The 18,075-nt window shown below is 47.7% G+C and overlaps 1 protein-coding gene across 1 annotated transcript in view; it reads right to left on the reverse strand.

Annotated features, from left to right (window-relative positions):
• Window positions 1–18,075, reverse strand: part of LOC146182982 (uncharacterized) — a 109,964-nt gene that overhangs the window by 60,430 nt on the left and 31,459 nt on the right. The window contains exons 4-5 of the mRNA XM_084608316.1: window positions 10,271–10,324; window positions 760–816 (exon numbers count right to left, since the gene is read on the reverse strand). Coding sequence (XP_084464442.1) covers window positions 760–816; window positions 10,271–10,324 — 111 coding nt within the window. The remainder of the gene's footprint in view (window positions 1–759; window positions 817–10,270; window positions 10,325–18,075) is intronic.

The raw sequence follows: 18,075 nt of genomic DNA on the forward strand, positions 1-18,075 counted from the left end.
TCACTTTCTGCTGTCGAAGGTATTGCCATCCGTGCTAGTTTCCTTAAGCTGCGACTTTGTGTGCATCTCCTGGAAAGTAATATTTTGTTCTCTAGTGCTCATATTCGATTAATTGTTTATAGTAATTAAAATAATGATTTGAAAACAATGTGCTTCCCTGGCCGAAATTTTGACTTTGCGTGCAAAGAACAGCCCGTGCTTGCTAATTTGAACTACCAGACACGTATGGAATGCAAAAGAAAACAATGACATTATTTTGACACTGTAGAATAAAGGCGTGCCCAAAACAACGTGGCGGCACGTGACACATGCCACTGCTCCTAAAGGGGAGAGGATATTCAGTTTTAAAATATACTGCCCCTCAGTGCTTCTGGTTGACGAATAATATTAGTACTCATCATCAAGTAAGTAGTGTTTATCTCCATACTTGTGGTCATTTCCGGGTGGAAAAATTACCCGCCGGAACCAAAGCAAATGAACCACTTAGGTTTTCGAGCATCAACACGGCTACAAGAAGCCAAGCGGTCGATTTTTGCCGGAAAAAACACTGTACGGCTCTCTCTTGAGTCTCTCGAAGACAAAATGGATGGTGATTAGTTGAGTGCACTATTTCTGCGGGAACACACGCTGCAGGTGCGGAAATAATTAGGCTACCAAATCGACAAAAACCTCACCTCTCATCGAAAACATCAGCGTTCGGCTAAGAATTGTTCGGCTGTTTCCGTATAAAGTCCGTGAAAAACCTCATGACAAGCTTACCAGCTCCAAAGTCGCCGCTCACGGCACCTGCCTCCAACGTCACTCTTTGATCTCCGACTGCACAGAAAACGTTTGAAGAACAACTTTCTTAGCAAGATTTATTGTTTACAATTGCGGAAACAAGGGCCAACCTTAAGCAAAGCCCTGTGCGAACTCTGCCAAAGCACTTCCCCTACACCCTCCCACGCCCCACTTTGTCCGTAGAACTCGTTTCTTTATATTTGCCTTTTCATCGTTCATCTTTTTTCTGGGGGACGCCTTATATTTAAACAGAATTGTTCCCACAGTTCAATAACTTGGCCTGTGTGTTTCAACGGCTGAAACCTGAAGGAAACCTGCCAATAGTTCATCGTCATCATCATCATCATCAGCCTGACTATACCCACTGCAGGGTGAAGGCATCTCCCATATTTCTCCAATTAACCCGGTTCTGTGCTAGCTGCATCCACTTCACCCCTGCGAACTTCTTAACCTCATCCGTCCACCTAACTTTCTGCCGCCCCCCGCTACGCTTTCTTTCCCTTGGATTCCAGTTCGTTACCCTAAGCGACCGTCGGTTATCCTCTCTTCGCACTACAAGTCCTGCCCATGCCCATTTCTTCTTCTTGAATTCCACTAGAATGTCAGTAACTTTAGTTATTTCTCTAACCCAATCTGCACGCTTCCTATCTCTTAGTAATTAGTGCGAATAATTAGCGCACGCCAGAAGTACCCACCACGCCTCCGCCGTAGGCTATGCCTGGATCATAGACCGCTAACATTACAGGCCGCTGATACGGTCTATAAACACATACACAAAGAGCTTATCAATGAAAAGAAAAATAAGTTTTGTTGCATTTCGAGACAACTTCAGTTAGAAGGTTGCGTGCACGAGCAAAGCGCAAATATTGGCTATCTGTTTGATTTATTCCTTTATAAAAAATGGACCAATTTTTAGAGACATGAATAGAGGTGACACCAAATCGACACGCACTATAGCTATGCCAATTAAATCGCAGCAACCTGCTCCTCCCAATGAAAGGACCAAAGCGTTCTAGAAGGCACTTTGAAACACTAAAGTGCGATGAAGCGAAAGCCATTATTGCGCGGAGGATAGAAAGCCTCACTTCGGCATCTCTATCTCCCTCTCTTTTTTCACTCCCATCTTCCTTCCTTCCTTTGCGGCGTAGTACATGTGTCCGCGGAAAATTGTGAAAAAAACTGCGCCTTTTTTATCCTTTAAATCCATGTCAAATGCCGCTGATGCAAGGCGTACTAACGCCTCCTAGACATCTGGGTCTGCTTCTGTTTTCTGTGCGGTGCGGTGTTCGAGGAAGGGGCAAATGAAAGGCGCCGCACGGACGCCTGAATCGGACGCAACGCGGGGTCAGCCTCGTGTATGCATGAATCTCCTGGAGACCTCGTGACCTGTCGTCGCTCACCCCCTTGTCGAACACAGCCAGCATTTTATTGAACGCATGAAATTCACCGGCGTTGTATAATTTGTTTACAGGAAAGGAAAGGCGCAGTATGTGTCACTCGCGGAATCCCGCTATCATCCTCACTGTAGGCAAGGAGAAATATGAACAGCGCTTCACGATCCGTGGCGTCCTTCCTGGGTACATCAATTTATGCATGTATATGTCTCCCGGAATTTTGATGTGTGATCAAAGTGAGGGCTCGATGCTGGTGTAACTGTCTATTGCGGAATGCGACCTTGGTAAAGTGCTCGAAGTACTTACATCCAATGAAGGAAAAAAAAAATCCGTGCCGTGGTGCAGTTGGTAAAGCGCTGGGCTGCGAATCCAAGGCATGGAGGTTCGACTCCAGGGGGGATAAGGCTTATTATTTGCCTTTATCTCTCGCTCTCGAATGCCTGACTCCTCTCCTGTCAGCCTTCTGTCGACAGCGATGAGGCATAAAGGCCTTCGCCTTAATGAAGTGCTCATTTCGTAACGAACATCGTACAGAGCTATCTCTCTACCTATGGAACGGCATCGGTAAACTTCATTGCTTTGCTACAAGGGCCTTGAATATTAAACCGGGAGCAACCCACACGCTCGCACATACGCATTACTATAGATGGTGCAGCGGCAGGCAACTTGTGTGAGGCCATTTTTGCCGACATAAAGAGCATTCGCCTTCCAGCTCTTGTGACATCGCGAGCAAATAATGCAGGCATCCGAGGGAAAAAAAGTATCAACGTCGCTCATTTCATGAAGTTATCAGAGTGCGCGTCTTTATTTTATAATGCACCAGGTACCATAGGTACAACAATGACAAGAAATATGTCTTGCTCTTCAAAGAAAAATTGTGAAAGCCATTTTTACACAAAGTGAAAGATAGTGACTTGCGCTAAACAGTGAATGAACAAAACCTGTTGAATAAGAAAATTACAGTAAGCTATAAACATAAAATAAGTATTACTTAAATATACAACTCAAAAAACATGCGAAATAAAATCTTGCAACAATTAAATGTAAACGGCTTCACTGAAACAATAACGTGGTTTATACGCTGCTCTTGGCATTACGTATTTCTTCGCTGCTGAACAACAGTGCCTCGGCTGCGGACTAGTGTGACCTGTTTGGCGCACCACTTTCTTCACAAACATAGCCAAAGGTTCATGGGAGAAATATTGGCCAGGATGATCTCCTACTGAGATCATCCTGGCCAAGCTCTATACATGGCCCCATGCCTCTCGATTCCGGCTATATTATCAGTCTCGACTGCCTACCCGTCGATGACAGCCTCCTTGTAAAACCAATAACTTTCCTTCTAGGAATTGAATTCTTTTCCCAGGAATAATCAAAGGCTTATAAGAGCAGTCTTTAACTACGTCCTTAATATTTTTACGCTAGAAATTTAAAAGCACACTTCCGCCGATTCTCAATGTAGATATTACGATGCGTACATGCATTTTACCCGATAATTAATGAGTAATAGTGTACTGCCCATAAATGTTCGTTCTCAGTGGCGGATCCGGATTTTCTTGAGACCTGGGCCTTTAAAACTAAAGCTTCTGATGCGATTTCGAAATCTAGAATCCTACTCTGCAAAATTCTTCCTTCAAATGCCGCATGTATGCGGTGTCATCAACCACAGCGGAATAAAAAGTGATCATGCAGCGCTCTCCTTCCGTTTTATTACCACGAACTGGGTTTCATGTACCAGTTTTTTAAAGAGCGGCGTGACGATTTTTCATTAAGATAGTGTATTTATTACTAACCCTTTCTTAAAGAGCAATGTAATAATTTTCCATTAAAAAGTGTAATCCTTCAACTAACAATATAATTGTAATTAGGTGGGTGGATGAGGTTAAAAAGTTTACAGATGTCAGGTGGATGCAGCTAGCGCAGGATCGGGTTAATTGTAGGACAATAGGAAACGCCTTGGCCCTGCATTGGACATAGTTCAGGTGATGATGAATATAATCTCTTCAAACGCAATCTTCATTTACGTGACGGAAGGATTGCACTTAAGCACTGAAGTATTCGCTTCGTGCAATTTACGTCTTTATCGTCGCAAGCATGTCGCGCTCTATAAAGGTAGACAGCACGTATTTTAGATTTCGATGCAATTCGAGGGTTTGGATGATTACAGTTTTTAGTTTAAGTGCACGAAATACCTTGACGCCAGCATTTGAAGCAGTACCGCGATCAGCGATTCAATTCACGGCGGCTGTCATATTTCTCCGCACAGAACGTCCACGGTTGAGGGCAGCATGATAACGTCAGTGATGTTACCAGTACATTTCCCGCATCGAAACGCGCGATTCGGAGAAGCAACAGCAACTCTACAGAAACAAAAGTGCTAGAAACATTACTTGCTGGCATCAGAAAAGGCACCGAAGGATTTGAGCGAAAGCAACAACACAAAAAAATATTGCCGTCCGTTACTTCATCACCGACCTTCTCGGCAATCCTTCAGCGCTATGAGAAGAAGGTCGAGTTTTACTCTTTCATTACGTTGAAAGGGGGTGTTTATTGTCTTTTAACAGGGATAATAGCCCTCTTAAATTGCACAGAGAACCACAAAAGAACACAGCCAGTATAGGCCTCCACAAGCGAGCTCGACCAGCGCACCGGCACTTCGTCCTTCTTCTCCTCGTCTTTGAGATATCCTCGCCTAGTTCATCCTCGTCTTCATAATATCTTCGCAGAGCTCACTACAATTTCCCCCAGAGTGAAGAGGAGCCATCCTGGCGACTTATGGTGAGGGCAAGAGGAGCGGATCGGTAGTACGTTTTGAGGCGGCTCACGTGCACAGTTTCGCGGCCGCGATGACGCATGTCCGAAGAGGGAGTGAGTGGCTCCACGATGTAATTCACAGGGGAGGTTTGGCGGACAATGCGGTAAGGGCCGTGGTACTCGGTTCTAAATTTTGGTGACAATCCCGGTGGGGTGTCAGGAACCCAGAGCCAAACAAGGGATCCTGTAGGGAAAACGTGTGGCGTCTGATCTTTGTCGTGACGATACTTTTGGCGGCCTTGCGATTCCGATGTTAAACTGCGGGCTAGCTGGCGGCATTCTTCCGCATGTTTGGCAACGTCTGAAAAGAGAGTCCACTCGGAAGAGTCGGGACGATATGGTAAAATAGTGTCCATCGTGGACGATGCCTCAGGACCATAAAGCAGGAAGAAAGGGCTAAATCCAGTGGTTGAATGCGTGGCGGTATTTTATGCGTACGTCACGAAAGGAAGAACAGCGTCCCAGTTGGTCTGATCAGCGGCAACGTACACTGTGAGCAAGAGTACGATTGAAGCGCTCAGTCAGCCCGTTAGTTTGAGAGTGGTAGGCTGTTGTGGTCCGATCTATGATGCGACATTCGGCCAGTAGAGCTTCAGAGACGTTGGAAAGGAAGACGCGTCCTCGGTCACTAAGCAGCCCTCGCGGCGCGCCGTGGCGAAGAACAAAATGGTGTAGCAAGAACAGGGCAACTTCACGGGCAGTAGCGGCGGGTAAAGCGCGGTCTCGGCATACCGGGTGAGGTCTGTCGATGCCGATGATAATCCACCGGTTCCTAGAAACCGTGCAGGGAAGTGGCCCGTAAAGGTCACCGCCAATGCGGTCAAAAGGGCGCGCCGGGCATGGAAATGGTTGCAAAGGGCCAGAAGCACGACTTGTGGATGACTTGCGGCGCTGACAGGCGATGCAGGAGCGGACGTATTTGCGAATATAGCCGAACATGCCGCGCCAATGGTAGCGTTGAGAAATTCTCTGAAACCTCTGGACTACACCAGGATGGGCACACTGAGGGTCGGCATGGAAAGAGTCTCAAAGTACTGGTCGTAAATGGCGGGGAATGACGAGGAGCCACTGTCGACGATCAGGCATATAATTGCGGCGGTAGTGAAGACCGTCTCGTTGGGCAAAGTGTGGTGCTTGACGGCGTAAAGTCCGAGAAGGCACAGCGTTTGGAGAAGTGGACACGATGTCGATACGAGATGCGAGCCACGGGTCTTTTCGCTGCACCGCAGGCATATCAGCGATTGTTAGTGACGAGAGGTAGGGATCAGCCGCCGAGGAGCAAGGAGGGTCGATGGATAGGGGAGAACGATACAGAGCGTCGGCGTCCATGTGTTTACGTCCAGAGCGATATATAACGCGGATGTCAAATTCCTGAAGGCGGAGAGCCCATCGTGCGAGGCGGCCGGACGGGTCTTTAAGAGAGGAGAGCCAACATAACGCGTGGTGGTCCGTGACGACGTCAAACTGGCGACCGCACAGGTAGGGTCGGAATTTTGTTAGTGCCCACACAATGGCCAAACACTCCTTTTCCGTAACTGAGTAGTTGCATTCAGTTTTGGAGAGGACGCGACTCGCGTATGCGACGACGTATTCTTGAAAGCCATTTTTCCGTTGCGCCAAAACCGCCCCGAGGCCAACGCCACTCGCATCAGTATGGACCTCGGTAGGAGCTGTGTAGTTGTAGTGGCGGAGGATTGGTGGCGAAGTCAAAAGACGGCGCAATGCGGTGAACGCTTCGTCGCCCTCGACTGACCACGCAGTTAAGTCACTGTTTCCCCCGAGTAGCTTCGTGAGGGGTGCAATTATAGAGGCGAAATTCCGCACGAAGCGCCGAAAATAGGAGCATAGACCAACGAAGCTTGGAAGTTGCTTGAACGAGACCGGCTTAGAAAACTCCGCCACATCGCGCAGCTTGGCCGGATTAGGGAGAACACCTTCCCTAGAGACGATGTGTCCCAAAATGGTCAACTCCCGGGATTGAAGTGACACTTCTTGAGATTCAGATGTAGGCCGGCGTCAGTAAGACAAACAAAAACTTGCCGCAAGCACTCTAGGTGCGTGGCGAAGTCGGTGGAAAAGACAAAAATGTCGTCCAGGTAGCAGAGGCAGATGTGTCACTTGAACTTCCGCAAGAAGTTATCCATCATCCTCTCGAATGTGGCGGGCGCGTTGCACAAACCGAAGGGCATTACATTAAATTCATAGAGGCCATCCGGGGTCACAAATGCGGTCTTCTCTCTGTCATAGGCGGCCATTGGTACTTGCCAGTGACCGGAACGTAAATCAAGAGACTAAAAGTACTCGGCACCTTGAAGGCAATCAAGAGCGTCGTCTATACGCGGCAGGGGGTGATTGTCCTTGTGGGTAATTTTGTTCATTCGCCGGTACTTGACACAAAAGCGAACTGAGCCATCTTTCTTCTTTACTAGGACCACTGGTGAAGACTAGGCGCTTTGAGACGGCGGGTTACACCATGTTGTAGCATGTCCTCAACTTGCTCACTGATGACGCGACGCTCTGCCGCTGACACACGATAGGGTCGCTGTCGAAAAGGCGAGTTAGAGCCGGTCTGAATGTGATGCGCGACTTTGGTAGTGCGGCCGAGAGGTGTATGGGCGGCGTCGAAAGCGGAGCGAAACGTCTGTAAAAAGGCCACAAGCTGCGTCCGGCAGGTGGAAGGAAGAGCGTCATCTATGGCGTTTCGGAAGAAGTTATCTGGCAACGAATCAGACGTCGAATAGGACTGGAGAGCATCGATGTAGTTACTATGGTAGGTCTCAGAGGCGTCTAGGTTAGAGAGAAGGTTGGCTGGTTGAACAGAACCGTGAGATGCCCCACGTAGCAGAGTATTCGGGCGCGGAGACGGATTGTAGATGAGTAGCATCGTGAAGCCACCGTAAACATCGAGAACAGCAGACGGCAGCGGCAGGTGCTTGCGATGGATGAAGAATGCAGACGGCGTCAATAAAACACTAACGGCTGACACGGCAGGACACGATAAAGGCACAAGGGCCCAGGCCTCTGGTGCTACGTCGACATCTTCAGCGATGGTAAGCTTTTGAGGACACAGTGAACTGTTGTCGTCGGGCAGTGCGTCGCACAGTGCAGAAAATTTCACTTCAGCTCGGCTGCAATCGATCACGGCGTTATTTTTAGACAAGAAGTCCCATCCGAGGATGACGTCGTGGGAGCAAGACGACAAAACTAGGAACTCAACACTATACAAAACACCTTCAATGACGACACGTGCTGTACATGCTGCTAAAGGTGCCATCCTCTCTTCACTGGCAGTGCGGAGTGACAAACCATCAAATGACGTCGTAACTTTGTGTAATCGTCGGCAGAGTCGCTCATGAATCACTGACACTGCAGCACCTGTATCACCCAGCGCATATACGGATAGACCATCGATAGAGATCACTATAACGTTCGTGGGCGAAATTTGAGGCCTTGAGCTTCTCGCAGAGCACGTAGGTCTTGCCTCAGGAACCGCGGAGCTTAGTATCCCTCGTCAGCAGGTGGTGGTCACCGGCGCATTGGTGACAGTGACCGGCGCCGCGGAGAAGGAGAACGACGGGTTGTATACGAACGCTGTTCTGTGGCGTACGCAGGCGGAGAGTGGGCAGAATGAAGCAGCGGCGGGGAGTAATCAGAAAACGGAGGCCCGGTGGCGCGGCCATGCGACGACGAAATCGACGAGCCACATGTCCAGCGAAACCACAGTAGTAGCGAATTGGGCGATTGTCCGAAGTACGCCAAGGCTTGTAACAGCGCGGACTGGAACGATGAAGCTGAGCCGTTTGATCAAGCGGTGCAGGGCGCATGGCAGGCTGCATGGGTAGTGACGGCTTAGGCGGTGGCCGCGCAGCCACAGCCGCGTAGGTCAAAGGGGCTGGAAGAGCAGGTTGACTATACTGGGTTGGTGCTCCGACGTATGTCAAAGGAGCAACAGAAGGAGCTTCAGGAAGCGTGGGAAGTGACTTGTTCGCGGATGACGTTTTGCAACTTCGGCACCAAAGGAGACGGAGCGTCAGGACGTTGGTAAGCGAGTGATAGTTGACGGGCAACTTCTCGAACAAACTGTTTTATTTGTGGCTGCAAGGACGACTGGTCTGTGTCAGCTGTTAAAGCTGAAAGGGGTTCCTGGTGTGAGAGCGAAGATCGAGTGATGTTGCGGCGCTTGCGTAATTCATCAAAGTTTTGGCATGCATTGAAAGCATCGACGACGGTTGCTGGATTTCTGGCCAGAAGCATCTGGAACGCGTCATCATCAATCCCTTGCATATTGTGACCAATCTTGGCATGGTCTGGCATTGAAGTTTCCAAGCGCTTGCAAAGGTCTACAACATCTTCAATATAACTGGTAAAATTTTCGCCAGGAAGCTGTGCACGGCCGCGCAGGTGTTGCTCAGCACGCAGCTTGCGCACAGTAGGTCGACCGAAGATATCGGCAAAACTGGTCTTGAAAGCAGACCACGAAGTGATGTCGGTCTCTTGGTTGTGGAACCATAGGTTGTCCACGTCCGTTAGGTAGAATATTACATTACTGAATTTTCGGGCGTCCTCCCATTGGTTGTGAGTACTAAACCGCTCATATGAATCTAGCCAGTCTTCCACGTTATGGTCGCCGGTTCCGTTGAATATAGGAGGATCCCGTTGGCACAAAACTCTAGCGCAGAAGACGGCGGACGAGGGCCCGGTTGGACTAGGGGTGCTGGCTTTGTTCATGACTGTTGGCGGGAGTGTGCGGCTTCGTAGCTCCAGGACGGCAGATAATCCCCATCTCCACCAAGTGAAAGGGGGTGTTTACTGTCTTTTAACAGGGATAATAGCCCTCTCTAAGTTGCACAGAGAACCACACAAGAACACAGCCAGTCTAGGCCTCCACAAGTGATCTCGAGTAGCGCAGCGGCATTTCGTCGTTCTTCTCCTCGTCTTTGTGATATCCTCGCCTAGTTCATCCTCGTCTTCATAATATCTTCGCTGAGTTCACTACAACGTCATTTTCAACTTCAACGCAAAACCCCTTTCTATGCGTTAACAGCGTTATATAGTTTGGAATAACTGAATATCTAGAATACTCAAGAAATGAAGAAGGTGCCCTTTAAGTGCATGTAAGGAACACAATTATATGAGCTGCATTTCAGAGTTGATGCTTGGTTAAACTAAGACTCGTTCAGACATTCGTTTTAATAACAATAAGCCCTACTTAAAGGAAACAAACGACATGGCATCAAGTCATGCATTCTTATACTGTCGATTATCCACGAGGCATCTCTTACCACTGTCCCAGTTTTCTTCCTCTTCACATTCTGTCGCAGCAGGTGGTTGGCCACCTGCACACAAATTACTATTAGTGAGGAATGCTATCAACGTGCCCAGTTTTACTCATCTAAAGTTCTGCATTTGTTTATGATAGTGCGTAAAGCAGCTTGACCATCGCGACCTCTTTTAAAGCAATGCTGACTGCTCTGATAGAAGCAACACATTCAAACGTGCCATAAAAGGATACCTATTTGCAAACAATATTGAAACTTCTCCAATCTAACTTTTCAAAATTTTTCTACGTTGATCTCAACAATTTGGTTGAATTTTCTTGGTAGGAGCAAATGAATCAACCGCCTATGTTAGCAGCTTAAGACTGGATGGCCAATTATGATTCTTTTGTATATGCCTGTAATACGGATTATTTTGCTTTTGTTGTGTACTTCTTTTGCTGCTGTGATTTCACGTCTGTAACACTCTTTTTGCAGCATATGCGTTTATTATCTGTGTTAGGTTGTATATGCCTAGATTGATAAAGTATTATTTCACTGGTCTGTCAAACTTTGCTTGGGCGCCGAGGCATCGTCAGGTTTTTCAACCTTTTGCGTCGGCTGCCCCTTTCTATAGAAAGAATAGAAGAACAAGAATACAAATATATGAATAATGGAAAATTATAGCACAACATTGTCGATTTTGTTCGCTCCCTGAGCAAACAGCGATGCGGACAAACCGTAGCAAGTAGGATAAGCCATAGACTGCACAGTGTTTCAAGTAGCAGAAGAGAGTGTTTGTTAATTATTTGCTGTCACATGTCAAGAACTCGAGAATTTCGTTATTTGCAGATGAATTCAAATTATTCCGTAAGATTGGAGATATTAAGGACTGCCGCTAATTGCAAGCTGACATTAACAACGTGAGAAATGGTGTTTGTTGAATCGCTTAAAGTTCAATATTAAGAAGACTTCTTTCATGTCTCTAAGTAGGAAACGCGACGCAGTTGTGTTTGATTAAACACTTTTGGCGGGTCAGATTTCTCGTGTGGCCCATGTACGAGACCTTGGTGGTGTTGTTGATTCAAGGCTTGATTTTAGATTGCATCTAAACTCAATTGTGTTACGCGCATGGAGACGTTTTGGTCTTATCTCTAGTAAATGTGCATTTGCTTTCCCTGCAGCAACCTCTCTCAACCGGACTGACACAAGATAGCGATTCCCTGAGTGCACCACATGCATTCACAGGCTACTAGTACGTCAAGCACCCACTATTCGCACCACATCGAAAAGAAGCGGCCAGCACGGATTTGTCGTGCGCAAGCCACGTTTCCAATTCTGCAGGATAATTGCTCATATAAGTTATTTTATCTTTCCCTTCAGCAAACTTTCAAACATGTCGTCAGCAAAACAGAGCTCACTTATTCTCGGCATCAAGTGGTGCAGCACACATCCCGTATTTTGCGTGCCGAGCCCGCTCTTCTCTCGTGAAAGCCCCTTCATTGTACTTTCATACTTAAACCACGGAGACGTGCGCAAAGGGCATGTCTTCCGTTTAGGTATACATACTACCTATAAATCGCCAGAACGATACCACCCCTGGTGAACAGACCTTGGTGGATGAGGGGGTGCATCCTAGTAACAAGCTTAATGGACGAAACACAGACAATGACTAGGAAACAGGACAAGAGCTGCATCTCAGAACGTGGCTAATGTGGATAGTTCGTAATACATAACAGCTAAATGTACTACACAGAGCAACTTTATGACTAGAGCCAAGAAAATAGGGGATATTGCAGCGAAACCTTCAAAACTCTATTTGTTGTTTTTTAACAGCCGCCGGCATGCGGCCTTATCACTCTGATTCTGGATCGAGTATCAGTTCTGTGTTCTTTGTTTGTTTATGCTCGATGTCGCGAGACGCACCTTTATCAGTTTCGTTGTAGCGAAAGATGCACGAGATCTATCTCGAAGATTCCGGCCACTCGTGCGTCTTCCTACAATGTTCCAGCATGTTCTTGTAGCAGTTGCGACGTTATCTAGATTGTTCTGAGCAGCCTTTAAATTGAGCTTTGACGAGTGCAACGGGCATTCTTTGTTCGACGATCGACGAGCAAGTTTGTTGCTATCGCCGCCGCCGAGTTGCTTAGTTGTTTTGCGGGCGCAAGTCAGCGCAATAAAAAGTTCATTTCAGTACCATCAAGACTGTGTCTTCTTTGGTGTCAACGGCCTTGTCACCACAACGTGACATCTGGTGGAGGTGCTGCCCGTGATCCTTCAACTGAAGACCTCAGCCTTATTCCTGTTACCCTGAGGGACCAGCCTTCGGGTCACCGAGTCAGCCGCCGACTCCAAGGCCTACAACCGGAACACGGTCTGCTGCCTTACCCCGTTTTACTCCAGAAGGCATCAACATCGCAAATGGCCCAGCCAACAGCACCAGTCATCTTCGTGACGCCCCGGAAGCCTCCATTTTCCAAGGACTGCCCAGTGAAGATGCGGAAGACTAGATGGACCTTTTCGACCGTGTGGCAGAATTCAACGGCTGGAACGACGCCGCGAAATTCAGGCAGGTCTACTTTGTTCTTCAAGGACATGCCCGAATTTGTTTCGAAAATCATGAGGCAGCTATGAAGGATTGGAAGATTTACTAGGAAGCATTTCTGACTGCCTTTTTAAACGTCGTCCGAAAGAAAAGAGCCCAGGCTTTCCTTCGTCAAGACTTCAACTCCCTGACGAGCCAGTCCTGGCGTACATTGAGAAGATGAAGCGCCTCTTTCTCCGAGCCGACCCGAACATTACCGAAGGTGAGAGAGTCAAATTTTTAGAGCGAGGCGTTAAAGAATCGCTTTTTACAGGTCTTGTTCGAAATCCGCCAAAAAAAGTGGCCGAACTTGATACGGAAGCGTCTACGATCGAGTAGACGTTAGACACCCGGATGCACCACTACGAGCGACCACTTCAACCGGACTACTCAAGCCACTACCCAAACGCATCTGCGGGCGGGGATAATCTTCGGCACCTCATCCGAGAGATATTGCGAGAGGAGCTCCGCCCATTGCTGCCATCATCACAACCCCAGGTTGCGACGCTCGCGGACGTCGTACGTCAAGAAGTCCAGCAGGCACTGGGCGTTCCTCAAGCGACGACTCCCATGGCTCCAGTGTATGAAAAAGCCGCGATGAATTATGCTGCTGCATTACGTCGTCCTCCAGCCCGACGCGACCTCCCAAGCCCTCGTCGCTGCCATCCTGCCCCCGAAAGCCGCCCCTTGGCCCCCGCCCGCCAAGTCTACCAACAATATCCAAGCCCCAGGAGATGCGATGCCTGGAGGACATCTAACAACCGACCGCTCTGCTTCCTTTGTGGAGAGGCAGGATACATCATACGTCACTGCCCGTACAGGCGGATCGGCCTCCGTGGTTTTGCTCTCGACGCTCCGCGACCCCGTCCTGGCGAGGGACCACAGGAAATCAACGACGGCCTGCCGAAGTTTCCCACTACGTGAAGACATTTCGTGAGTGCCAACGAAGCAAGACGCCGCCTATCAGACCAGGACTACTAAACCCGACTCCGCCCCCAGACCTGCCCTTTCAACAAATTGGGATGGATCTCCTCGGCCCCTTTCCAGCTTTGTCTATGAGTAACAAGTGGATCATCGTGGCCACTGACTACCTTACCCGTTACGCCGAAGCGAAAGCACTGCCAAATGGTACAATGGCAGAAGTTGCCAAATGTTTTGTCGAAGAAATTCTCTTGCGACACGGCGCCCCAGAAGTGCTAATCATGGACAGTCGAACGGCGTTTACGGTTGAGTTGACGCAAGCCTTCCTGGAATACAGTCATACAAGCCATCGACGAACTGCGTACCATCCCCAGACCAATGGCCGTACGGAGCGCCTGAACAAAACGATCGCGGACATGATCGCCATGTACGTCGATGCTGAACACAAGACCTGAGAGGTCATATTGCCGTACGTGATCTTTGCGTATAACGCGGCTGTCCAGGAGACGACCAGAGCGACGCCGTTCAAGCTTGTGTACGGCAGGGAGCCCACGATGACGCTCAACACAATACTGCCGCACGTAAGCAAAGAGGACAACCCTGACGTCGCTGCCTACCTGCAGCGTGCAGAGGAAGCCCGACGACTCGCACGGTTGCGTATTAAAGACCAACAGCGCACCGACAGCCGACGATACAACTTACGACGACGTGACGCACAGTACAATTAAGGAGACCAAGTGTGGGTTCGGACACCAATTCGCTGTCGCGGACTAAGTGAAACGTTCTTGCGTCGATACTTCGGGCCGTACAAAATCATTCACCGCGTCGGACCACTGGGCTATGAAGTCGTTCCCGACGGAACGTCAGCATCACAACGTCGACGCGCACGCCCAGAAATTGTACATGTTGTACGGCTGATGCATTATTACACGCATTAAGGAATCTGTAGTGTATAAACTTTGCATTGTTTTTATTTAAATCGCTTTGTTTTGCAACATCCAGGCGATGTTTTTTTAAGCGGGAAGTAATGCCGCGAAACCTCCAAAACTGTATTTGTTGTTTTTTAGCAGCCGCCGGTATGCGGCCTTATCACTACGATTCTGGATCGCGTATCAGTTCTGTATTCTTTGTTTGTTAATGCTCGATGTCGCGAGACGCACCTTTATCAGTTTCGTTGTAGCTCAAGATGCACAGAGATCTGTCTCGAAGATTATGGCCACCCGCTTGTCGTTCTACAATGTTCCAGCTTGTGCTTGTAGCAGTTGCGACGTTATCTAGATTGTTCTGAGCAGCCTTTAAATTGAGCGTTGACGAGTGCGACCGGCATTCTTCGTTCGACGATCGACGAGCACGTTTATTGCTATTGCCGCCGCCGTGTTGCTGTGTTGTTTTGCGGGCTCAAGTCAGCCCAATAGAGTTCATTTCGGTAACTTCAAGCCTGTGTCTTCTTTTTGTATCAACGGCCTCGTCACCACTACGTGACGATATGTTGCTCCTTTTTTTATTCGTGCTAGTCTTGGACTTCTGTGTAGAATTTTCAGATGTGGCCTGTCTGCTTCACGTTGTCTGTTTTGCGGATTTTCTTCTGGTTTCTACGTGAAACGCGCCAAGTCGCCAGCATTGCGGGAGCAGTGGTATTTTTTAAATATAACGTGAAGCTAAAGAGATCACGGTTGGCGTCTGAACATCAGCTAGAGAAAAAAAAATAACTTAGAAGAATGAGAAAAAAAAAGCGATTAAACAGCTAACCGCTCGAGGAGAAATTCTTTAATTCAACGTATACACTATACGATCGGGATGGATGCGGAATACAGAACATGATGCCTATTGACGTGATGGAATGCGGTTGGCTTTGACGGCCGCTGCCGTGAAGCGGCGTCAATAGAACTCACCGCTACCTTTGAATACACTTCGGCAGACACTTTTCCGTACAATGGGCTCCTGCTTGATGCTTTCGTTGTCATCATTGTATTATATTGGATTAGAGTGGGCGATAAATAGGTCGACCGTATTGACATGTACTGCTCCGTCCCGTTGGCTCATTGGTCAGGGCCTTCACCATATTATCCTGAGCAGCGGATTATATCCCGTACACCTAAACCGTTTTTCCAGGGAGGCGCAACACAAGATTGGCGTGTACTCTGCGATTTATGTGCGCAGTGAGAACGCCAACCAGAAAGAATTTTCGCAGCCCATCATTGCGAAGTGAGTAGGCAGGCGTACAGCACGGCTTCAGCCATGTCTGACAGACAACCTATTCTACTGCTACAGGTGCGTAACTGTCTTTCTATACACTCACAAAAGAACGACAATCGCTGCGTGTTGCTGTTCCCGTGCCCACGGGTTTGCTTTGAAATATTATCCGAGTGTCTAAACAATGGTGTTTTAGTACTGATGTCAGGAGATGTTGAAGAAAATCCCAGCCCTCCCCCCTTAACACGCAGTGCTCAAAATAAAGGATCCGCTAGCGCAATTGAAAGCTCCGCGGACCAAATAGAACCATGCGTGCCTATAACTAGAGCAACAACTTCCCAAAACGACGAGATACTGCACGTCCTCAGGCTTCTGCAGGAGCAGTCGGCTTCAGTGACCACCAGTATTCAGAAGCTAAAACAAAGTGTTGTGAAATCCGTCAAGCTGAGGAAAATATTGGATTAGTTGTCGGGGACATAATCAGCAGGCTTGCACAGGTTGAACGAAAAGTGGAAGAAAAAGACAATCTTAAAGGAAATATGGAACACACAATCAGCGATCTCCGCAAGCAAAATGCGCTTTTTGCAATTGCGGTTGAGCGAACTGGAGGACAGAACCCGGCGCGATAACTTGTTATTCCACAGAATTGCGGATCAAAAAGAAACATGGCAGCAAACCGATGCGAAAGTGCTGAACCTGCTCGATAACGAGATAGCTTCATCGGACATTCAGTGCGCGCATAGAATCGGACAACACAACTCTTCTAGAAACCGCCCCGTTATAGTGAAATTCACGAATTACAAGACCAAAGAAAAAGTTTTGCAAGCAAAACCAACGCTAAACGATAACGAAATAAGTATAACAAAGGACTTTCCCCAGCCACACGCCAAGCCAGAAAGAGGTTAATCGAATATGCCAAATCCTTACCCGGCTCGCCATTCTTCAAGCTCAAGTACAATAAGCTAGTTATCGACAAGTGCTTTACATATGATCCTATCGCAGACAACATATCAGAGTTACCCCGCGCTACCTCAAAGCAAACGGTCGCTGGTAGTCCGGTTACTAGTTCAACGCAGTCACCTTCTGAGCAACAAAATGCATCGTTATCCGAATAACGTATACAGAGGGGTAGTGGCTGTAGTTCCCCACCAACACACGTGTTTGCTTGTTCACTAAATAAGAAGCGCTATCAAAAAATTTACTGAACTTTCGTCTCTTGGCGACTCTTGTTCCGCTGATATTTCAGTACTAACCGAGACAAGGCTTCATGGGCACATTCGCGGCAGTGAAATTCTTGACTCGCCTAACAAAATTCAATTCTATCGATGCGATAGAAGCGCAAGGCAAGGTGGTGGTGCCCTTATAGCCGTTAACAAACACATCGAATATTTCGCTCTTAACATAGCTATGTTTTTGGAAATGGAACGGGTAAATCTAAAACTAACTTACCGTCATGTTATATTAGGGGCTTGTTATCGCGCTCCGAACAAATCACTGACATTTGTCTCTGAGCTTCATGGCACCATTTACATCGTAACGGCGCGATTCCCGAAAACACCTATATTTTTACTGGGTGATTTTATTTTCCTGAAATTATCTGGCTGGAAGGCGCTAATCCTATACATTTCAGTTCCTCGACTTCTTAAGAATTTGTAGATTATGTTCGGTGTTTTAACCTAGCGCAGATTGTCACAAAACCAACACGCATAACCGATACTACAGCTAACATACTAGATCTAGTTCTTTGTTCAAGCCCTGAATTATGCTCAGAAAAAACATTCTTACTAGGTGTGAGATCATCTTGCATTAAATGTTCACATTACCATCTCCAAACAGAAAAGATCAAAGGCAACTAAATCACTGCGTAATTACCATCGCGCCGACTTTAACCAAATGAACCACAAGCTAATACTCTTTCTAACGAAGCTCCTAGAAGGTTTTGAGCTACGCCCCGTTGAAGCTAACTGGACATTGTTCAAGAACAAGGTTGCTGAGCTTACTGTTTCATTCCTATTCGAAATATCCCATATAATCCAAAGGCACCGTGGTATAGCTCGCACATTAGGCGGCTATCTAACCGATAGAAATGCTTATACCGGTTAGGTAAAACCTCGCGCCGCCAGTTTCGCTGGTC

Source organism: Amblyomma maculatum, chromosome 7 (genome assembly GCF_055883805.1).
Source record: "Amblyomma maculatum isolate TAMU_Amacu chromosome 7, ASM5588380v1, whole genome shotgun sequence".
Classification (NCBI taxonomy): Eukaryota; Metazoa; Arthropoda; class Arachnida; order Ixodida; family Ixodidae; genus Amblyomma; species Amblyomma maculatum.